General features: G+C 35.5%; 1 protein-coding gene across 7 annotated transcripts in view; it reads right to left on the reverse strand.

The window, feature by feature from the left end:
- The window catches only part of CPEB3 (cytoplasmic polyadenylation element binding protein 3), a 113,008-nt gene that overhangs the window by 87,540 nt on the left and 186 nt on the right, over positions 1–25,282 (reverse strand). For 4 of the 7 annotated variants that reach the window (XM_063307384.1, XM_063307383.1, XM_063307379.1 and 1 more), the window contains exon 1: positions 16,111–17,231. In XM_063307384.1, the coding sequence (XP_063163454.1) occupies positions 16,111–17,058 (948 nt within the window). In that variant the 5' untranslated portion in view covers positions 17,059–17,231. The other 3 variants (XM_063307381.1, XM_063307385.1, XM_063307382.1) reach the window with 3 other exon arrangements.

A 25,282-nucleotide genomic window follows, 5' to 3' on the forward strand; every position in this document is an offset into this window, starting at 1 on the left:
AGAAATTCTTTGTATCCCATTCGGACATCTTTCATAACTAAACTCTAGATTCCTTTGCCAGAATAATTGTCTTTAACAGTAACTTATACATGGAAGAATTAAAATTGTTGTGGTTAACTATTAAAAGCAAAAGGACATTTGAAACTATTTTAAGAAAATTAGAGAGAAGAAAATGCCAGTAAATAGAGCACCAGGCCCTTATTCCTGTTCCAAATGAGCTGTCTCCTCTTTCATTTATCATTTATTCATTTTCAGAGCAAATTATCTGCTAAATAAATATAATGATTTAGTAATCTAATTTTAATCTATCCTTTCAAAATCAGAATTATATAAAACATATCTGATATCTTGGAAATCTATAACAAGATACATTATGCATGTGCATTATTTTATTTATCTATTCACTTCTCTGATCTATATTTCACTTTTCCTCCAAGAGCTTGAAGTGACTTGCATCTCCTTTCATTGGATCTCCACAGCAGCATTCTTCTGAAGTAGGTTGGAGTGAGTGAGTGATTGGCCCAAAGTCACTCAGTGAGAGTCCATGGCTGAGGGAAAACTTGAACCTAGATCTTCCCACTCCTAGTCCTATATCATCTATTCTATCATATAGTAGGAAATGTAATGTTATTTAAATCAGTATACAAAATATTATTAAAATGCTGTAGCCCACTTTCTATCCCCAAATGGGATTTTTAAAAGTTAAATTAGGACTTGACTAAAATACTTGCATACATATTCAAGAAATATCACTCTATTTTATATTTAGCTATTGAGCCAAATTTAATGTAATGCATTTGAAATATAAGACCTTAAACAACTTGGGATCAGGACAGCTATCTGCACTATTACAAATCTCATCAATAGCTAAGATCATCAAGGATATCCTGTGTGTGAGAGACAAATCATAAACTGACATCTTATGTTTATTCACAGGTAGACCTTCTGTACACTGGCATATTCATTCTGAAGTGCTCTCTCTTCCAGTTTTCATGAGGTTCTGCTATAAAATTTTTCAGGTGTCTGCTGGAAATCTGTCTCTTCACCCCTCCACTCTATGAATGCATAGATTATCTTTTGTTTTTATATTGCTTTTAACTTACTGTTCACTTTATTGTAAATTGCTTTGAGATTTATAATAAAAGTGACATACAACTATATTAAACAGTAATAGTTTTGTAAGATACACTAAAATAAATAGAAATGGTCAGTCCTAGCTTTCTAAAAAAAAATCTGTTAAACAGCAACATCGGAGAAGAGAAATAAAAACTGTTATGATTTGCATATAGAGTATTATTATTTCACATTTATATAGGATATATAATAAGGGGTAAAACAGTGAGCAGAGTGTGAATTACAAAAAATTATTTAGTCAGTGAAATCCTAATGAGTCGGAAAGCTAGACAACAGGAAACAAAAACTGGATACAGTAAAGGCAAAAGATTTACAACTGATGTTGCAGACATATTACTCAAACATAGGTTTGATAGGTGGAGCTAAGGAATCAGAACATTCTATCAAACATCTTCTTTTTAAACATTTTCTTCCTTCATTCAAAATCAGAACTCTGGCTTATAACAATTCTATCTGTCTAATTTAGATAAAAGAGAAGTGAGAAAATGTACAGAGAACTTTAGCCTTATGCGCCAGGAGACAAAATGCACATTGCGACAAAAATGCTAATTATACCTGTATCTTAAAGTAGAACTGAACTTGAACTGACTCTTTCAATGACTTTAAAGCTTGGTAAGACAAGATGTTCCATGGAAAAAGACATGCTGATTCTTCTTCAACAAATTTTGGCATTAATCATGTAAACTTTAATACCTCTATCTCCCCTTTTTTCAGAACAATCACCAGAACAGGCCCTTCCATTAGATCTCTTTAAGAAATATTCTCATACTCACAAATTAAAAGGGTGATTTGAGAATCTGCATACATCTGATATAGAATTAACAATTTAGAGGGAGAAGGGTGGTGATGAAATTTGACAAACAAACAAACAAACAAACAAAGATTTTCTGGATCATTCATATTTTGAATCCGACAGTATCCTAGGTAATGATTTCTCATTTACCATTACATTTGCATCTCACACTATAACCTAAAGACAGCTCATGAAGCCCAGGACTGGCTTCCTCTTAAGGTTTATAACAGTGATGGTGAACCTATGACATGCATGTCAAAGGTGACATGCCACAACAGTCTGGGTGACACGCCAGCATTCACCAACACCTGACAACAATTATTCCCCGTTTGCTATCGAAGAAACTGAGCGGGAACTGCAACTTCCCCCACCCCTATCTTCCCCCAATCTCTGCCTTTTTGGCTGCCCAAAATTGGATTGTATTTTTATAAAATAAATGAATATGTAAAGAATTGTTTCTCTTTTGTTCTGGGATGGGGTGACATGCCAGCAGAGTCAAATTAGGCATTTTTCAAATTTTTGACACGCCAAGCCCAAAAGGTTTGCCATCACTGGTTTATATAGCATACAGCTCGCTTATACTTCACGAAGCACTACTCATCAACACACGGCCTTAAAATTTCTGTTGATATCTGCAGATTCACTTGATTCTTTTCACTTTTCAAGTTTCCCTCCATTAGTGATTTTGGTACAGAGAAACTGCATAAATGGCTTCATCTTGCAAAACTGGTTTGGCAATTTTTCTTTCCACTAAGAAGGCTTGTCCCTTTCCCACTGGAGTATCAGTGTTTTTAAATGGAGTTTTTAAAAAGCATGACTGTGAATAAATAAGTTTTTAAAAAATGCTCAAAGTGCACTTGCATTGCTATACATAACTTCTCTGTAATATCTGTTGATTAGGTGTGACAAGTTAAAATGGAGTTTCAATCAATTTTCTCCACTTTTTTTTTCTTTGAAGGAAATAAAATTTGGAATGTCTTTTCAAGCCTTCCAAGTTATCTCTCTCCTTCACTTCCACAATAAATATACTTCATAGTACAATCACATGTCTGCTCATGAGACCCATTTACTTCAAAGATAATTACTCCTAATTAAATTGAACTTACTGCCTGATTCATATGCCGAGAGAGAAGATCAAGACTTGAAATGTGACAGAAAAATGGGATAAGCATAAGTTTCCCTTTATTTACAGATATAGTTGAATGATTATTTTGATGGACAGAAAGAGGTAAGCATTAGTGGATTTTAGGAAAAACAGGTGGGGGGAAAATTCAACATTGTAAGGAAGAATTGCAGCTTCTCTCCCAATCCACAAGGATAAAAGGAGGACATGTCAAAAGACTACCAAATAACTGAAGATCAGAACAGAAGAACCATGAACATTTTCCTATGATGCTTTTAAGGAACTTGATTGAAATTATCTAGAAAATTCATGTATAAAATTATTTGCAGAAGCACACACACATTTACGAAGATTTCAGAAAAGTTCTGAAATAGTTTGATGTGACATTACATTACGGGGACATTGATTTTCAAATTAGTCTAAGCCTGGTTCCTAACCTTGCACCTCAGCTTGTAGGGTCTTTCCAAAAGGGTATGTACAGTATCAGCTTCCTATCTCTCCTCCATTACAGATCAGAAATTTTGCTATGCCTTTTTCTTTGGCCACACTGGAAATATTTCCCTCTGCTGTTTTGCTGGGGTACTACAAAAATACTTCCCTACAGCAGGATATATCCTCGTGTGGACAGGATACAGGAAATCACAGATGATGTTTAGCCATCCTAACCTGAAGAAATTCCCTGGCATAACTACTTTTTGTCACAGCTCTTATCCAACCATTATTTGGATATATCCTCCCAGATTGCCCAGTTATTTGCACCATCCGTCTCCTTGTGACTACAGGATTGTATTATTTCCTTTCTTTTAGCGCTCTGTGTGTGTATAATTTTTTTAGATATTTTATTTATTCTGGGTCTGACTGCTGGACTTATGGCCATAGCAAACATTTGATACAACTACTGTCTACATCTCTCACAGTTCCAGTACTATATATTTTCACATGACATGGAATGGTTTTAAAAACTAAGGATAGTTTTTAAAAACTAAGGATAGTGCAGTTTTTGTCATCAGCAGCATTTGGGTTATTTTCAGTATTACAGGAAACACAATGTCCCTTGATAACCAGAGAACATAAGCAAACAGAAATAACAGTTTTTATATTAGCAGAATTAAGGATTAATTTTGCATGTGATACTAAAAAATAATAGAAATCAAACTGGATCATGTTTTTTTCTTTATTTCTCCACCTGATTTTGCATAAGTAAACTTTAAAGGTTGCTCACAGTTCTATATATTTTTGGTTGGCCCTAATAAACATACTTTATTGGAGCATATTTTTTCATAAAGGTCTTATTTAAAAAATCACAATAACAGACTGCACTATCCTTGTCATGCAGAGAATCTATGCGGTACAGCAAGTATAGTTTTGTAACATAATTATAATCAGTTTGAAGTTAATGGAGATTTATTTAATAGTGATCTGTAAATACTAAGGAACTGAAATCCGACTTGTTTAAAACACTCCATTACTTATTAACCCCTTGAAGATATTTATGTCTTGGTGTGTACATGCCATGTCAATTACTATATTCTTCTCAGGTTTGACAGGGGACTATAAGCGAAGTTTAGAATCCCCAAATCCTTTCTGAATGATTTTATTGATTTACAGGTGGTTCTTGCTTAATGACAACAATTGGGACTGGCAACTCTCCCATTAAGTGATGCAGTCATTCAGGAGTATATCACATGACCACGACAGGCTTACAACCTCAGTTCTGCTGTGGTTAAGCGAGTCAACATGGGTTGTTAAGCAAGACATCACGTGACCACAACTTGCAATTTTACTGCTGGCTTCTCCATTGACTCTGCTTGTTGGAATCAGGCTGTGAAGCACACAAATAGCAATCACATGGCCATGGGTTACTACAACAGTCATAAATGCCCGCCAGTTGCGAAGCACCTGAATCTTAATCATGAGACTGCAGGGATGCTGCAACAGTTGTAAGTGCAAGGACCATCACAAAGTTACTTCTTCAGTGCTGTCGTAACTTTGAAAGCTTGCTAAACAGTGCAGTCATTAAGTGAGGATTATCTGTATTTATATTTTCTTAAATTTTATGGTACTATTTTAAAGTTTATACTAATTGTTAATTTTAATCTCTTCTCTTTTCTCATACATAGTCTCCGTTTTTACTATTGTTTTAGTCAAAAAAAATTATCTATTTTAACTATTCTCATACTGTCAATTCAGCTTCAGATATTCACCTATTAATTTCCTTTGTGCAGGTTAATGACTACAATAAAGTCATTCTGTTTCAAAACACTTCATTCAGGTGACAACCACTGTTTCTTGTTTCTCAATCCATGCCCGTGACTTAATTTCTGTTTGCCACAGTTCACTCCACTCCTGCAAAACGTATTTTAAATTAATTCCAAGGAACAATTTTAATGCACATAAAGACCTCAAAACTGATTGACATCACACAGATATATCTATATGAAGATAAGTAGTTCTTAAAATGTGCAAGCAACATTTGCCAAACCCTTTTTAAAAGATCAATAATACTGTATAGTATAATCAATACTGTCAGGACTGAAAATCTATTTTTTTTCCTAGCTATAGAACTAATGCATAAACTATATTACTTTGTGAGACCCAGTGTCATGATCGCCGTTGCGATGCTTGTAACATCACAACGGCTCACATAACAATACAAAGAAATGAGCACCGGGCGGATTAAGGGATAAGGCAACCAACTAACAAAAGCAAGCAACAGGTGCTGGCAACAAAGTATCGATCCTAGCGGGAGGCACGGAAGGAAGAGATACAATGTTGCAAGAGAAGTAATTGACAACACCCGACCACGAGGCACGCCCGAGCTGTCAGAAAGCTTAAGAACTGGATCGCCCGGCAATGACCCATCACCAGCCGGAGAAAAACAATTAAGGAGACACCCGAGGCACAGGAGGGGCTGCTCGACCCCTCACCTACTGGCAACGGGGCTCGGGGTACACTCGGAGAAGGAGGGGTGGAGCCCTGACCGGCGCGGGCTATTTAAATCCCGTTCCGGCGCGCTCCACTCACTCTCAGCTTTTCCTAAGGCATGCATTCTATACTCTAATAAAACCAGAACCTAAAGCCTACACTAGTGTCTGTGTTTTACTGGGTAGCAGGCAGAGCCTGACACCCAGTGTGGTGTATTAGTTAAAGTGTTAGGACTGGTGAGGCTAGGTTCAGACCCACACTTGGCCACAGGTGGTCATTGGCTGACTTTGGGCCAATCATTCTCTCAGCCCAATCTACTTCACAGCACTGTTCTGGGAAAAACAGGAAAGAACAAGATATACACCACCCTGAGCTTCTGAATGAAAGGTGGGACATAAATATTACCTGACTTCAAAAATTACAGTGTAACTTTTAAGTGGCAGCATCAACAGATACTCAGATTCATGATTTAGCACTAAACAGAAAAAGGATACAGGTAATCCTCACTTAACAACCATTTGTTTAGTGATGGTTCCGACTTATGATGGTGCTATAAAAAACTGACTTACGACCGGTCCTCAAACTTATGCAGCGTCCCCGTGGTCATGTGATCATGATTTGGGTGCTTGGCAACCGGTTTGCATTTATGACCATCAGAGTGTCATGTGGTCACATGATTGCCATTTTCGACCTTCCTAATTGGCTTCTGGCAAGCAAAATCAATGGGGAACTGTGTGATTCACTTAACAACCATGTGGTTTGTTTAACCTCCACAGTGATTCATTTAACAATTGCCGCAAAAAAGGTAGTAAAATTGGGTCGGATTCGCTTAATGACTTTTTCACTTGGCAACCGAGATTCTGGTCCCAATTGTGGTCATTAAGTGAGAACTACCTGTATACTGAGAACTAAACAGTAGTTTACTTTAACCCTAACCCCAAAGGATACTTCTGGAATTATGAGAGCATGCCAATGCACCCATTAGAGTGCAAACTGATAAGGTTGCTTCAACATCTCATCTAGTTCCAAGGACACCACCTACGACCATGTTTATTCTTGTCTTTTTCCTGGCTGATGGCACACATCTAAAACACTAAACTGTATATACTATAGCTGCCATTTTTATTTTCTCTGAATGTTAGTCCAAAAAGCATTTTTGGAAATAAAGATGGGCTTGTACTGTGCTTTACACAATTTACACTGTTTTTGTTTCTTTTAAATAAAGAATTTGTGAATAGAGTAGGGAGCCTGGAGAGTACCAGTGAAATGTCCACAGGCATAATTACCCATACATACCTCACTAAGTATATTTCTGGGTTTCCAGGAATCTAAGTTTTCAATACAACATGGTAAAATAACATATGTGTTCTTTTATGATCTGACTCAGTTTATACTATTTTAATATTAAAGTGTAATATAACAGTTATATTAAATGACATAGTACACTTTTCATTTGGTTTATCAGTGCTTTATAATCAATAGCTACTTAGAAGGAAGAGAGAAGGTGCATATATATTTCTGTTTTTCACCAAGGAAAAGCAATTAGCCATGGATCATTTGGATATAAAGTGGCTTTGATTGCCATTTGTACTGTGTTATTAGAACACCTCTTACTGCCGATAGTGAGAGAGAGAGAGAGAGAGAGATGACAATCTTACTAATGTGATTTAAAATTCTTCCATCCAATAGTTGTGATCTCTTATAATTGCGGTGAATTGTTTGTTGCTTTTGTACTTTGTATTAGAATATAATGGTGAACTCATCTGTTTTAGCCCATTATTCTATTCTCAGTAAATGAACTCTGGTAAATTAAATGGAATTGATTTTCTGTTGAAATTTAAATTACATGAAAAATAATTCAGCAAGCATTTTAACTAACTTATTTTTTCCCCCAAATAATGATACATTTTGACAATACCCACTAAAATATTACAACAATAAAGATTGTACGATGTCAAAAGTGATAAAACCATACTTTTTAACATTCATTATTTTTCAGTATATTTTAATTAGCAATAAACAATAGCTTTGCAGCTTCTAAAATACTACTTGTATCAGTAAGTGCAAAAGCAGAAACATTATCATCACATTTTTATCTTCCTCTATTTCAGAGAATTGAAAGTATCACAAATGGTATTCTCCTACTTCACAAAGCAACTGCGTGTGCAAAAATTGGCATGTATGAACCTTAATTGGCTGCTAATTAATGAAACAAAGCTTTTTTTTTTGGTAAAAATAAAATCTGTAAGAAGATAGCATTGTGACCATTAACAGATGTTGAAAATCTTTTGTTAGAACCTTCAGAGTCCTCCAAAGGCCTAATATCCAAAATATATAAAATCCTGTTAAAAATAGTTGGAGTGGGATCAACATCTCTCAAAGAACCATGGGAATCAGATTTAAGAATCAATTATCTCAGACACACAAGGGCCTATACTTTGGAAGAACTCCACATTATGATCTATATCAGCAAAGATCAGAGAAAACTATTTAAAAGTTATACATAGATGGTATTATACCCCCATACAAGTTGCTAAAATTACTGGAAGAGGCCCAAATAAACGTTGGAAATGTGGTAAAGCAAAAGGCATCTATATGTATATATGGTGGTCCTCTGAGATTGTACAAAGATTCTGAACAGAAGTGATTAGACAGATTAACAGCGTGGATATCACAAAATTTAGTTATGGTCCCAAGATATGTTGACTGTCATTTAGCAGGACAGTTCATAGAACTGAAAACATAACTGTTCAATGCATGATGGTTGCTGCAAGGTTGGCTATAGCACAATACTGGAAAAATATAGAGCCTCCATCATTAGATCTCTGGTATGAAAAATTATGGAAGATTGTTGTTATGGAAAAAATGACGTATAAAAGATGGGAGATGTTGAGATATACTAGAAAAGTTATTTTTGATTTGGGAGTTATCCTTCTGCAGAATAGGCCAAATTCTTTTTGTTTACCCCAGTATATACCAAGAATTATTGTTGGATTCTTGATTTCTTAGATTTTTTTTAATAAGTTTAATTCTGCTGTTACATTTTTAAATTTTAGTTTTTTACTCTCTATTATTGTTTTTACTGTATATTTTATTATCTATTGCCAAGTCATATATCCCTCACCCTGTATCTGTGGTTTGATTTGTTTTGTAAGCAAAATAAAGTTAATTTTAAAACAAACAAAACAAAGCAACTATGTGGAATCAGTTGAGCTGAGAATGAATGGTCCACTTCAGTAAGATTTGCTATTGAATGCCAATACAACCCACTCCCACCACCAAGTCCTGTTGTGCTGCCTTATCATGGCAGGGGGTATTCCTGGGACAGATGAGCAAAGAACATCAGGAGTGTATGATAAAAGTACAGTATATAATCCAAGCAGGTCACCCCATGCGTGAAGGTCATCTCATCTGCCCGGCTAAAGCAAGCAGGCACCTATATTGCACACAGTGAAAAAGGACGGTGCTGGAGATGGATGATCACTTTAGTGACAATGGCAAAGACATCAATTAATACTGTGAGGCAGGAGGCAATGGTAAACCACTCCTGTATTTTCCAGAGATGGAAAAAATAAAAAGATTGATGAAATAGGGCTGGATTATGGGTCCCTCAGATAGATGGCACTCAACATGCCATTGAGGAAGAGTTGAGGATCTTTCTGAATACTAATGGTGTTTATGATGTGGCTAAATTAAAGCCTTTGGGATGTCTCATTGCTGATGCTGCCCATGCAGGAAAAAAAAAATCTAAAGCGGCAAAGAAAGAATTGCAGTGGGATCAGGAATGTTAAGAAGCATGAATACGGGAAAGCTCAACTCAGTGAAAAATGAAATGAAACTAGTACACATTGACATCTTTGGCATAAGCAAATTGAGATGGACTGGGATTGAACATTTTCAGTCAGAAGATCACATTGTTTTCTATTCAGGACATGAAAAGCAAAGAAGGAATGGTGTTGCTTTTATTGTTAGGAAGGGTATAGCAAGAACAATATTTGGCTACAATGAAATTAATGACTGAATAATATCAATTAGACTTCATAGACAACCCTTTAATATGACACTGATCCAAGTTTATGTTTCATCTACTGAGGTAGAAGAGGAGGTTGATCAGTTTTATGATCAAGTTAAATTTCAAATTGACAGAACACACAAGCAAGATGTACTGCTTTGTGATTGGAGACTGGAATGCCAAAGTTGGAAACATTAATGAGGAAAAAGTAGTTGAATTATATGGCTTAGGAAACTAAAATAAAGCAGGAGACAGTTTTGTCAATTTCTGCCAATCCAATAATTTCTTCATTGCCAACACTGTCTTCAAACAACCAAAATGATGCTTATATACATTGATATCACCAGAGGGAGTACACAGAAATTAAATTGACTACATTATTGCTAAAAGGAGGCAAAGGAGCTCAATTATGGCATCCAAGACATGACCAGGTGCTGACTGTATCACAAACTGCTCATATGCAAGTTCCACGTTAAGCCACAGAAGAAAGCCAACCAGTTTTCACCATATGATCTTATGCATATACCCACCATTTTGAAGGAGAACATCAGAAATAGGTTTGAAGTTCTGAACCTCACTGATAGGCAACCATGCAAACTGTGGAATGAAAGAAGTAGTTAAGGATAAATGTGAAAAGAGACTGCCAAAGATGAAGAAAAAGAAAATAAACTGGATGTCAAAACAAACTGTGGAAATTACTAAGAAGAGAAGCAAAGCTAAGGCAGGCAAAAATCTCAGGAAGAAACTTAACAAAGAGTTTCAGAGCGCTGTTAGAAGAGACAAACAATGTTACAATAGCTGCAAAGGCAGTGATGATGGAAACAGATATGGAAAAACAAGGAAAGTCTTCCAAAAGATCTCTGAACTCTAAAGGAGGTTCCAACCTCAAATTGGTGTGCTAAAGGTTGCCAATGGACAGGGATTCATAGAAGATCAAATAAAGATGGAAGAAGTATACTGAAATACTGTACACTAGAGATGTCAACATCCAAGATACCTTAGAAGATATTCCCTACTTACAAGAACCTGTGGTACTAGAAGATGAAGTTAGATCAGTATTCTGGTCATCACCAAAATCGGAAGGCTATAGAAAGCGATAGAAGGCCACAGAAATATGGCAAGAAACAGAAGAACCACCAGTGAAGATTCTAACTAAGCTATGCCAGCAAATCTGGATAACAAAACAAGGGCCAACAGATTGGAAAAGGTCAATCTATTTTCCAATACCAAAAAAAGGGAACTTAACAGAGTGTGCAAACAATCGTACAGTATCCTTAATTTCACATGCTAGCAAAATAATGCTTGTGATCATCCAGCATGGATTAGAGCCAACATGGCAAAGGACATGTTGAAGCTGGCTTTAGAAAAGACCAAGGAACACAATTATTGCTGATGCACACTGGATAACTGAGAAAGCCAAAGAATACCAAAAAGTAGTCACTATGTGCTCCATTGATTATAGAAAGGCCTTTGATTGTGCCGATCATGTCAAATGGGAATCTCAGAACATCTCAATGTTCTCATGCGAAACCTATATATATACACACAGTAAGTCAAGAAGCCATAGTACAGACAGAACATGGCAAAACAGACTGGCTCCAGGTTAGCAAAGGCGTGAGACAAGGCTGTACACTCATCCCTTATTTATTCAACCTATATGCTGAATATTTTTGAAGGGAAACTGGATCGCAAGAAGATGAGCATCGTTTTAAAACGACCAGGCTCAAATTATATTTTGGACACATTACATGAGTGTTGGAGAAGGTGCTGATGCAGAGAAAGATGAAAGGAAAGGAGATGAAGACCAGCAGCAAAAATGGATGGACTCACTTAAAGTGACGATGGGTACAACATGGGAAGGACCAGGTTAGGGACAGATCGTCATGGAGAAAATGTATCCATGTAGTTGCTAAGAGTTGACACCAACTTGATGGCACATAATCAATGAATCAATCAACCAGTACAAAGCTGAATTTAAGTCAAACATTCTTACTACTATACTATGCTAAGTTGTCATTCTGAAAACTAAATTTCAATACAGGTAGTCCTCACTTACTGACCACAATTGGGACCAGCAACTACATCATTAAGCAACACGGTTGTAAAGTGAAACATTACATGATCGTGTCCAACTTACAATGTCAGTTCCAGCTGTGGTCATTAAGTGTGATGCCACGTGACTGCGACTTGTAACTTCCTTCTGGCTTCCCCATTGATTTTGCTTGTCAGAAGCCATCTGTGAAGGTCGCAAATTGTGATCATGTGACTGCAGGATGCTGCGACCATTGTAAATGCACCCTGGTTACCAAGCGCCTGAATCGCGATCTTGTCACCATGGGGGCACGGTGACAGCTGCAAGTTCAAGGACCAGTTGTAAATCTCCTTTTTTAGCACCATCATAACTTCAAATGGTCGCTGAATGAAAAGTCAATAAGCGAGGACTACCTGTAACCATTAGGATATACAATATACACTTTCAATTAACTGATATAGACCATCCCATCACCTTCAACATCTGTCAGCAATTATCAAAGGAAATTCTGATAATGTTGGAATCACAGCAAGATACTGTATCTGTTTTTTCATTTGTTGAACATAATATTTTTGGAGCAACATAGAATACTTATACCTATGAGAATAAGGTTGAAGAAATAATATAACATAAAGAAGTATACTCCTATATAATGAAAGCAAATTAATTGTTATCCTGTAACTGTTGAATTTTGTATGCTGTCAAGATTTTGCAGATCTAATCCAAGGAAAATGAAGAGTGCTCAAAGCAGAATAAAAAATTTAAATTTTATCACATATTTTGGGAAGCTAATATATGGTTTCTACCATTTTTCAAAAATCAGTATAAGAAAACTGAAATTAAATAATATATGTTGTTGCAAAAGGCATCTAAGTTCCAGGATATCCTGCTAATAGGTCAAGCAGAATCCTTCATAAGCAACAATAGAACAATGCTATCCTACAGAATAACTTTTAAGTGAATTGGGATGCTTTTTGACATGAATTCTGTAAACACAATTAAATAATAGCTTGATGTTCATTTAAGGAAGAAACAAGCTATATAATAGATAATTTCAAAATATGGAAAAAGGTCTCTTCTCAGTGCTTACAGCTGATACATTGTTTTGTATATTCTGTCACTTAAAAGGACATTATATAAATAGCTATATAGATTAGGTTAAGTCTTTTTTCCAGTATGCCACTTATTCCCTTATGTATCTCTGTAAACAACACTATAGTGACTTGGATTCTACAACTGAATTGAACCACATGCATATTATGCAGAGCTGATCAAATACAGTATGGCAAGTTATTAATGTACAGAATTATTGGAATAGTTTTTTAGTATTTTAACATGCTCTCCATAAATTATTTCTTTCAACAGTTTGGATGACAGTACAATAGCATAAGCAACATGATAGTGTCACTAGCATATTGACAATTATGGCTTTTAAAAAGTCCCAAATCATACAGTAGGTAGAAATTGCTACCTTATATCTTAGTTAGCTGATAATTTCACAAAGTATAGCTACATTTATAGTTCCAACATTATTATAACATTCAACTTAACATACTGTGTTAAAATTACATATTCTCAGATAGCACCAAAAACCAGTATGTAATAAATTGCTTAATTGTTCTTTCAAAATGCTGAGCAACGTATATTAAAAACAATCATTGTGACATTTGGTGTTCTTAACAGTAGTTCAAGCTCTCAGGTCAAGGAGTCCTACTATTGAATCTTAATTTTCAATTGTCAGGGCTTATAACAATAATTCCAGAATTGTACTTTGATAAACATTCTCATATCCAAATTTCAGAACCACAATTCCTTGGATTGTCAGGGAAATAGAAATGACAACTAAATTACTAGACCAATATATACCAACTGTACTCTACATTTATATCCAGTATACAAAACATTAATGTTTGACTACTAGATTCCTTGTTGATCTGATTGTATGTGTTCAAATGAAATGATTCTCTAAAGAATAGGCAAAGATAAGGAAATAGTGAAAGAATATTGGGACATTTAGGACAAGCAAGAAATATCAACTACTTCAAATAATTATACAAGAAAAGATTCAAAGGAAATGCAGTGTTTGAAGACTACATATATCTAGCTGAAAAATCTAAGTATATGGTTTGGCAAAAATACAATGGCCTTGTTTCTGACAGCTACATCAAAAGAACAAACAGCAGTTACCATTAGGAGACAACCCAAAAAGAAAATAATGATTCCTTGGCAGAGGGAAGAAGGGGCAGGGGGGAATAATCTTGTAGTATAAATCTACAACGTACGTTCCTTCTGTTACAAATAAATGTTCAACTGAGGATCACATTTAAGCCCTGAAATTTTGCTTTTACTTAAATGTAGGATATTATCTTTCCTACAAAGGGGGTGGGTTGTTTGTTTTTTCTTTCATCATTTATTATAAAATCCTCCAGTCTTGAGGTTATATTCTAAAGCACATTACCAATAAGGAAAGGAACATTAATATATACCAACAATATAATTCAGAATATCAATATCTTTTACCTATCTTAGCATAAACATTTATGCTTTCAAATGTCAATATGTTATATATTGTTAAAGGAATATAATTATTATATGGCTTTATATAGTGAGAGGCATATATTGGTAGAGGTATATACTGTACTTATAAACTTTAGAATGCAATGCTGACCACAATTTTAAAAAATAGCATGACTTTAAGACGTCTTTCTAAATGTATCTATCCTTTAGTTTTAAGGGTGAAAGACTAAGTGGCAGAAATATGCTCCTCCCTTAATGCTGAAGAACCAATAAAAATTATCAACTTTTTTTTTAAAACAGTAGTAACAAAATGAGGTCTAAAGGCAACAGTTCTCTAAATGAAATGAAATAGCATTCCTAGGTTGATATTCTATACCACAAAATATACTGTATTTATTTTATAATAGTTTATATTGTATTGAAAAAGTAAATTAGTACAAAACCAAAATTAGTTAATTTCGCTACACAAACAATCTAATATACTGTATATTTACTTATAACAACTTATAGTTAAAATACATCAGAACGTATAAAGGCTTTTATCTTAATCTTATTTGGATACAAGATGAAGCATATGTGCCAATTATTCAGTTAAGGAAGCATTTAACACCAACTAAAGTTCCATTCTACATTAAAATTGCAAAGCTTCAATTTTACTCAGACTCAGTTGTTGCAATTGATCTGCCTTGACCTCTTAGATAACAAAACCATAGAAAGACTTTGCCGCTTTAAATATTTCAGGGCTTATGTAGCTAGTAAATAGGCTCCATTGCAATATGGCTGTGAAGGTCATGTCCTATTGTATCTTTCCTCTGATATTGTGTATGAAAGAATCAAAATGTTTACTCCACACAAATATTTTTATGCATCTTAATCATTGTGTTGCCATTATAAATGTTCTTATTAATAGTAAATGATATTCAGGTCAATACACACCCAAGCCTCTTCCTGAATCTATTTAGATCCACACCCTGAACACATTATGATTACATTTTAGCAATTTCAGCATGTTATTTGCATTCATGTGCCTAATTTTGCAAACACAATCCTGTTGAACCTCATTTCTCAGCATTAGTGAAGCAGAGCTCTTTTAAGCAAAAGGGATTGGCCCTTTAATGTGGAAAGGTTAATTAAACAGATTCTTCAAGTGTTATTGGAATTGGTCATACTATTAAATTTACAATTTGAAACCACCTAGACTAGATCTAAAACTTTGTATTTCACATTTTTAAAGAATACTATTTTAGTTAAAATGCATAAAACAGGAGCAAATAATATTAAGGAAAAGAGGTAGAACCAAGCTGCAAATATTTTTAAAACAGCAAATTAAATGGAAACAAGAAGTCTAGATATAATCTGTTTTTGAATCCCAAACATATGTGAATGCTGTCTACAAGTATATAGCTTTAATTATATCAAGGAAGATTGCTAACTAATGCAGGCATGAGCTATAATGACAAAAATGGCATTTAATTTTACACCATATTAGATTACAGAACAAATGCTAAAATATGTCTGCCCGTCCTTTTTCCGCCCACCCCACCCTTGTTCTGTATTCCGTGAAGGGACTTTACCTGAAAAGGCAACAGATTATTGCCATTGTCTGTCCTGAAGGCGTTGTCTTCCATCCAGGATTTTGGAGCTAGAGGAGCAGCCCGGGGAAATTTCGGTGGGGCAATAACATTGGTAGAAAAGGGCTTCTTAAGAGGTGAAATAGGATTGAGTGGGGATGGCACTCCAACACCCACACCAACTCCCACACCTACTGCCCTTCGAGGGTCTCTGCCAGCTTGCAGCCCACCCCAAGGATTGGAAGGTGTACTCCAAGCTGCATTTTGGTGGTTATTCCAGCTGGAAGGAGAAGAGGTGGAGGCAGAAGAAGAAGAAGGTTTGCTGGTCATGATGGGCTGATGGCTATAAGCAGCATTTCTCTGGGCAAAAGATGCTTGATTAGGGCTGACTGGTGACCTCCTTTGCTGCTGCTGTGCTTGTTGCTGCTGCTGCTGCTGCTGTTGGTGGTGCTGAGTCTGAGCTAGGCCAATCTGGGGGGAGAAAGTGCCTCCAAAAACAGGATTGACATGATGAGGGAAATTTTGGAAAAGCATTGTCCCATTAACTGGGGTAATCCCTTGAAAAAAGCTATCATCCACTGCGTTTGTGGTCCCTGTAGACCAAGTGCTTCCAAAGGAGGGAGAGAAGGAGGGAGACAAGGACGTGCCGGCTGTAGGCTCCTGCTGAGGCTGGTGGAAACTTAAGCCCGGCAAGATGGGAGACTCCATTTGCATCTTTTCTTTGCTATTTTGGGCAGGAGCTGCTGAGCCGATGCTAGTCACTGGACTGTCCTCTGGTTTGGGTGTCTCTGACGTTATGGGTGTAGAAGGAGCTTCTGCTGCGTTTGGATCTTGCTGCTGCCGCTGCTGCTGAGGCTGGACTTTGCTTTTGTCCATCAGTAAATCATCCTGCATGGTTTGCGCAGCTGAAACGAGGAGAAGAGGGAAAAACCATAGAGTATTAACATTCATAAAGCTGCTTTAGTCTTCCACTGCTTGCTAGAATTCCACTGCTAGTATAATGCCGCCGCAAATTGCAAGACACAGCAAGACTAATACGTAATCCCCACCCCCACTCCCTTTAGGGGTAAACGGTTTGAATTAGCACGATCAGTTCACATTGCCTCTAAAAATACATTTGAAGAGGTTTCACCCTTTTCGATGTCTTGCTTCCTTTCAGTGTAAAGGAAAAATGTGCTTATAGGGCACAGATATACAGCAATTTCGCCACGTCTCTTTCTCTTATACCGGAACTCAGAGCGCTCGCCCTGCAATGAGAAACTGATTCTGGTTCCTGTTTTTCGGTACACCCTCCTCCTCCTCCTCCTCCCCTGTTATTTGCATACGTCAATAAATACTGCTGCGTCCTTCAGCAAGGTTAAAAAGACAGCAGCCTTTACTCTCCTCCACCCCTTTCCTATGAATAGACTTTTAAAGGAGCCGAATGCCCATTTTGATTAATCAACAAAAAGGTTCAGCCAGCTAACTTGAAACACTTCACAATTAGCGATCTCAAGTCTAGAATAAGCGTAAAAGCTCAAGACAACACATTTTGCTCTTTAAACTACGGGGGTGGGGGGGGAACTACCCTACATAACAGGATGTTCAGTTCGGCTTGCTTTAACAACCATTTTGGGTAAAACCTGCTAATAACTAGTTTCAGTTTGTTTCTGATTTGCTTATTCTGTACCTTTCAACCACGTTAAATATAACATTTATAGCGTAATCTTATACTTCGTAAATCTCACTGAATTCAACGTTATTATCTTTTGACTGAGAGTAAACTTAATTGAATTCAATTATACTTACTTATGAGTAGACATGTATACATTCGTATGATCATTCCTTCTTTAAAAATTATTTTATTTTAGCCTAAAAATACTGAAATACTCAGACCTCATAAAACTGATAAAAGTATTCAACAGCTGTAACAATTTTCCGTAGGCAAACTGCAGAAGCTTTTCGACGAGTATGCATACAGGATTACTTACTGTCCATCGTAAATAACTAGGAGGTTTTCAGAAATATACTATAATTATCATTACTTTCATTCTTATTATTAATATACTCCCGAAAATCTTTTATTATTGGGCGGTTTAAAAATAATAAACAGTCATAAGAGCATTCATCAGCTTTCCCACTAGCAAGAAAGCTATAAGAGAAAAATTAAATAGCAAAATAGGCTAAAAGGCAGCCATCCATCTAATATGTTGAACTTTATAAACAGATTTATTTAGTAATACAACATTCAACATCTAATGCTGTATCATCGCTCCCCCTCCCCCCCCCTTTATCCAGTGCTCAAATCACTCGCATTCTCTTGCTATTTAACTGCACCGAAGTAATCAAGGCGTCATAACAGCAGCTGCTTAGAGGACTTAGGAGAATTATGAAGATAGTAATTTTCCTTCTCACACCTAACCCATTCAAAGGATTCGTTAATTTATCATTCCTCTCCAAACAGATATTTAATCAAGCAAGAACAGCCAGCAGCCTATATTGTATGGGTATTAATCCACATCAGGAATACATCACAGAAATAATTTTCTTCACTACTGATCTACACAAGAGTTAAAAATAACGTGTCGCGGAAGGTGCACATATAGAGTGTTCTAAGCTAAATTCAGAATCCCCAAAAGGAGTAAACTAGCGCATCTATGCACGCAGGTCTGACGCGGCTGGAGGGGGTGCAGACAAACCTTTAAAGCAGCACTGCAGCAAGCCACAATATCACAGCCTTTGTGTAGTTTTCCATTAGCTGCACTCTGATCAAATTCATTCAAGAGGTAGTCCAGACAATATATACACAAAATATTTCATGTAAAGAGAAAAACCCGGGTATATTACCCTGCACCGGCTTTTAAAACGTCCATTTATGAAAACATTTCTACAAACAAGGGTAATCTTATCTTTAAAGCTATGTCTTCCAATGTATACGATATGCTATACCATACCAATTGATTTAGATACCACTATGAACTTCATCTTATTACACTTTGGATTTCACTAAAAATCGCACCCTTCCGCCTCAAGGTCAAGATCTACCTTTAGTGAACGTAGGCAAACTGAACCGGAAAAAAAAAGGTTGTTACTCTGAAAAAAAGCAGGCAGCCAAATACCTAGTAGTAGGTTAATATTCAGAGTCCCCTGATTTCTCCACCCCCTTTTCTCCCACTGAATATATTTGTGCCAGTCCAAAGTATACTACGGAAAAAATAATATCCCCATCGTACTTCATTTGCATGCAGTAACCCACACGGTCAAGGCAAGATGCCGAGAAGATTTACCTTTTGAGTGTTCTGTATTTAAAGATCAATGAAAGGAAGGGACAGTATGTCTATTTCCTTCTTTCGGGTTTGGTATATGATAAATAGAAATCGCTCTGGCAAGAGCACTTTGACAACTGTAAGCTTAAGGCGCATGTGCACTTGTGGAATTGTGGGGGTTGAAGTCTTTTGAACAGAGGCAGGCTGGGAGAATAGTACACCATTCAAAGCAGCGATGCACGTTTAATAAGAGGAACTACGGCTAATGGATCTTCAACAAAGAAAACTGGCCTAACAGGTACCTTTGGAAATAATAGTTAATTCATCATATGTGATTGATGGATCTTAATTTAGACATGGATCAAAACGCTAATGTTTCCTTGTTTTTTTATTTAGAGATTTGTATCATATCTGAATTAAAATCAACCAGGGTAATAGCTGCCTAAAGTAAGTTATTGTAACCTTAGACCTGAACTAAGCAGGGTTTCATTCCATTAAAAAAGGCTTAATATATTTAGCAACATATTCAGATCTATTGTGTCCCTCATTCTGCCTGTTTTGCAAGAATTTGAAAAAACCATATCCATTCTTTAGTATTTATTCCTTAACTGTTTACAACTAAAGTTGGCCCTTCTCTTCAGGCAATGTGCACATGCACACACACAAAATCAAATGTGAGTATAAATTAAAATCTGTCATGGATAATATATCACCTACAATTTTATTTCTGTTTTCCACAACTGGCTTTAGAAGTAGAAACTCTTGTTAAAACTAATGAGAAATGTAACAAACTATATTTTTATAACCCTTTTCATGGTAGGAAGCTTCTAGTTAGTGACTGTAAATTAATCCTGATTATAATAAATCATAAATTATAATTTTAAAAATCATAACTGACTGAAGGTAGAATAGATTTTATCTTTTTTTCATCAAAGTATTTTTAATGTCCACATTATGAAATAATTGACTTACATACTTAACAATATACAAATTTCTTTGAGTCAAATATAACAAGGAAAATGATGAGCAAAGATATAATAAATGTTTTTCAAAACATTACATCTGGCATTTTCTAAACACTATTATCTTCATAGTCTAAAAATTCTTAAAGTCAGTGTGGATAACTAATGTGCTAGAATTACAACTCACTTCAATTAACTGTGTTCTTTTGTTATGATTAATAAGTAGGATGGATTAACTTTTAAATACTAGGTTAATGCACAGAAATGCCTATTTTTCCAGTTACTGCCAGTTGTATTTTTTTTTTTTGACAAAATTACCTGGGGAAGACAAAAAACGATCTAAGCATTCCATCATAAAGTAGCATCGGATATTATATGCTAAGATGCAAAAGAGCATTATTTATTTACATAATTATTTTTGGATTTATAATTATATTTGAATTTAAATAAAATATTTGAATCATCCATTTTAATTATACTTGAACAACTGGATTCTACCCACATTTATTCAGATGTTCAAGGGGTCTTTCTCCCAATAAAGCCATTATACTTTAGTCTCTCTTTTGTTCAGATCTGAAGAAAGCAGTTGGATCTTTGAAATGATATCTGAGAGTGGTGTGGATGTCAGGATGTGGAAAAATAAACACAATAGGACCGAAGTTCATTTTACTGGACAGTTGGCATATAGGGCAAGGGCAAGTTACATTCATTCATAGTCTTAGGTCAACAGTGTGAGAACACTCTTGCTTCTGGATACTCAGATGGCACCAATTGAATGAAGTGTATTTTTATCAACTGTGGCAGGTAAATGCCAACTACAGTCAATTGCTCTTTCCAGACTAAATTACTTTGTTAAAATTACCTTAAGTTAAAATATTCTAAAAATCCTGTTTGTTGAAAGTGCATCTGTCAAGCTGTTGTCTGAAGTAGAGTGACCTGAAACATCACCACAGTTATTTGACCTGTGCTAGTTACCATTTTAGTTTCTAGTCCAATTTAAATCTATAATTAAAGATGGCAAGGATAATTTCTCCCACATATGTTCATACTCTATTTTATTCAGCATTATGTTTTTCCCCAAATTCTTTTACTGACTAACTTATGGAGGTCCTCATAAGGAGTGAGTTTGTTTTACTTGTGGTTCCAACTTTATTGATTGCTTACCACTTAGGCCAAGTGATATTAGTTTTAGATTTTATATATGAAGCTAAGGTCTGGCTTTTTAGAGGGCTTTTGGTGATTATTTTCTCTTTTTATTTTTTGGCTCTTTCCTTTTATCCTTAATTTCAAAAATTGTTGTTTTTGCTAATTTAACCTATTTTCTTTACTATTTTTTTATTTACAACTATATTGTAATATTAGTGGTTATAAGTCACTCTAGTTTCTTTTGAAGTGAGATGTGTGTCCTACAATTGATAATAATAAACAAGCAGTTATGATAAACAAGATTTCTTAGAATTAGTCATATATAAACACATCAATGCATACTATAGATGGTCCAGCTAGGTGGCAGCACATAGCCAGCATTGGCTGATCTCAGCAAAGCTAAGCAGGGTTGGATCTGGTTACTACTTGGAACCCCAGGCTTGTAGACTAGATTAAGAAGTCAAAACATTGTGAAAACAGCAATGGCAAACTACTTTAGTATTGTTGCCAAAGAAAGCTACGTGAACGTGTCCATGAAGTCATGAAGGTCAAAGGAGATATTCTAACCAAATTCAAGCAGGAATGGTTCCCTCATATAAAACATATTACCCAGCAAGGCAACCTAAGATACTTAGAATATGGTTACTGGAGAAAAAGAGAAACTGTTTAAAAAATAATTGAAATGATCCAAATAGAAATGAGCAATAATCACAAATGTCCAAAGCATGGTATAAAAATATTTAAGTAGCAATTAGCAGCTGGGAAGAACTGGGGGATAGGGGGAGAGAGGGGCTACTAGAATGCTTTTTCCTATATTTTTTTTAATACAAAAATATTTTTATAATCATTTTCATTTCAAATTTCTCTCTAGTGTAAAGTTCATTTCATCTATGTATATGTATTCCTTTTCTTTGTTCTTGCATTCTTGTTTGTTTTACCTAATTAATAAATAAAATCGGGGAAAATTTAAAGATATTGCCATTTATACTATAGATGAGGAAGTACTCATAGAAATGAAACATGGCTCAAATACCTGATGAATAACATGCTTTTCTTTTAATAGGAAAAAGAGGAAGGGCCCAATATAAAATATGAATGAGTGAAGCATTCTCAGTCCAATCCATTGAAACCTTAATTAGAATATTAGATTACTAAAGCAGAATTACTTTTGTATTCAAGGACATGACTATACATTTGGAAAACAAAATATTTTCTTTTCCCATTACTGTCTGAACAAGGGAAGCAACCTGAGGTGTGTGAGGTGGGATAAACATATCATACTAGTATATACATTTACAGATGAAATACTGAAACCTGTATTTTGTAGATTTTTTCAAGACAGAGAAAAATTAATTCCACTGGAAGTATCTTTTATAAGGCTTTGATTATTGCCAAAAACACTCCATAGACACATCCATGAAATTACCAGGAGTCAAGCCTGACTTGAAAGAGACTTTATCTTCTGGAAGGACATGAAAATACACAGTTTCATGTAAGGGCAAACCCTTCAAATGTAGAATAGTAAAGAATATTTTTATTTAAGGTTATATTTTGAAACAAAAATTAATAAATAGTAAAATAAGAAGAGTATATCCTGGAGAACAAGCATTTACCTTATATGTGCTGTTTGAGCAGAAGATACAGTGACATCTGCTCATTCTTTCCCCTGGGTTTCTTCTATCCATTCATTTCTTTATCCGGAGTACTAAGCAGAACTCAACATTTGTCCCACTGGATAATGATAGGCTGTTTGGAAGTTAAATATATGGAAGGTCCAAAGACCAGCACAAGATCTACTGTTTTAAAGTCAATATTGTTTTCATTTTAAATAAAGCATTCAGAAAGTTTAGAAATAGTATGAAATATATATGTAAAGTTTTTCTTTCAACTTAAATGGTAGTATGTTTCTTAAAGACAACTAAAATGTTGGACCCAACAGTGAAAATGGAAGAATAAATGGATATGAGATATTTGAGGAAAAAGAGGCAGGATCAGCCTGCTGGTATATTTATAAGTATTTAGCACTTTCCCTCAAACCAGAACTAGGTGTATGTACATGATTCCCTTAAGGAAAATGATGAGGCTGTGAGTATTAGAATTTGAAATACTACATATGGAAGTATCATGTTGAGAAAAACTGGAATACACTGATTCCTCTGGTTGCAAAATTAATATGGAAGTAATATCAAATATGTAGGGTAGGGTGCAAAAACTAACAGGTAGCTTTTCATACATTTACCATGCAAAGTTCCATATTATAACATCATAATAACATTCTGTATTGATATCCAATTCACATGATTGCTAAAACTACCTCAGCTTCTGTAAGGAAATAAGTAGTTCCATAAAAATGGTAAGATATCCCATTATTTAAAATGAAGTACAAATCATTACATCCTGCTATGTGGTTTTGTTAGTGCTCACCAAGTTAACAAGTTAACAACTTGTATCAAATATTTAAAAAACATTTTAAAACTGGCAGGAGAAAAATTGCTACTTCTTGAGAAATAAGTGAGCTTCATAAAATAATAATTAAGCATTGCCTCTGTTTGAGGGAACCAAAATAACCAAATATTAGGTTATTGGATAGTTTAGTAGTTTAGAAGTGAGAGGACGCATTTCAAAACAAATTGTAATTTTCCCATTACAACTTTTAAGAGTATCAGATATGCTCAATCTCGAATTATATTGTTAAACCAAAGCCAACTGTTACCTTCCAAACTATATGGCCAACTGCTATCAGTTTAATAGGTTTATAACCTATTTAATATAGTTTATATAGTTTATTTAATATAGGTATATAATTTATAACTATTTAATAGATTATAAACTGTATAACCTAATTAATCTACATTTTGAATAAAAAGAGTAAAGTGAAGGTAGCACTATATTTCTGATACATTCCTAGAAGGCAGCCCACACTGGCTGTGTTTGTACAACATGCTGAAGCACGACTCATCATGCATATTTAGCCTAGCCTGTTGAAGGAACTCAGCCTGTGTAGTTACATTATGGTTTAGTCTGTCATACAGACTCAAAAAATTGGGTTAATAGAATAAACTATGATTCAGTTAACCATGGATAAGTGTGTTGTGTGAACCCAGCCACTGTTTAGTGTTCTTGGTTTTCTTTTTTCTAATCAATAAGCTTCAGATATACTGTACCACATTTTATCTACATCATCCTGATAGAATTTAAAGAAGATCTGGCACTCCAGATAATAGCTGGAAGTTTAGCACTTCATGCCTAGGTATTTCTTTTTGCCCCATTTCATGTATCTCTGTGAACAACATGCAGGTTAAAGAAAATGGGTCAGCTTCCATTAAGCCCTTTCCCAGGAGGAGTGGACATAACATTTTAAGAGGCTACCCCATTGGAAGACTGTTTTGCACCAAAATTGTGGCAGGGTTTGTCACCCCAATCTAACATAGTTTTAATAGCTTCCCTAGGAGAAAAGCAGAGGGTATTATCCTGTCCTCGAAAGAGAGCAACTTGTCTCAACCGCAACATCTAATCCAACCTCCTTTGCTTTACTCTCCTGAGAGAGGCTGGTTCTCCTTTTGTTTCCCTCACTCTGTTTCTGACGTATTGACAGCTGCAAAGAGCCACCCATTTTATTGGTCGAGTTGGCATAATCAAAAAGTCACAGGTCTTCGTCCAGCTATCCCTGTCTCTAAAAAGAAGCGTTTGCAGCGTGGACATGGGGAAGGGGGATATGGGGGGAGAGACTGCAAATAGAAGGACGACATAGGAGGCAAACCTGTAAGAAAAGGAAAGGAGGTGGGGGGATGTAATTCATATTATCACACCTAACTACGAATC

The sequence above is a fragment of the Candoia aspera genome, chromosome 6 (genome assembly GCF_035149785.1).
Source record: "Candoia aspera isolate rCanAsp1 chromosome 6, rCanAsp1.hap2, whole genome shotgun sequence".
Lineage (NCBI taxonomy): Eukaryota > Metazoa > Chordata > Lepidosauria > Squamata > Boidae > Candoia > Candoia aspera.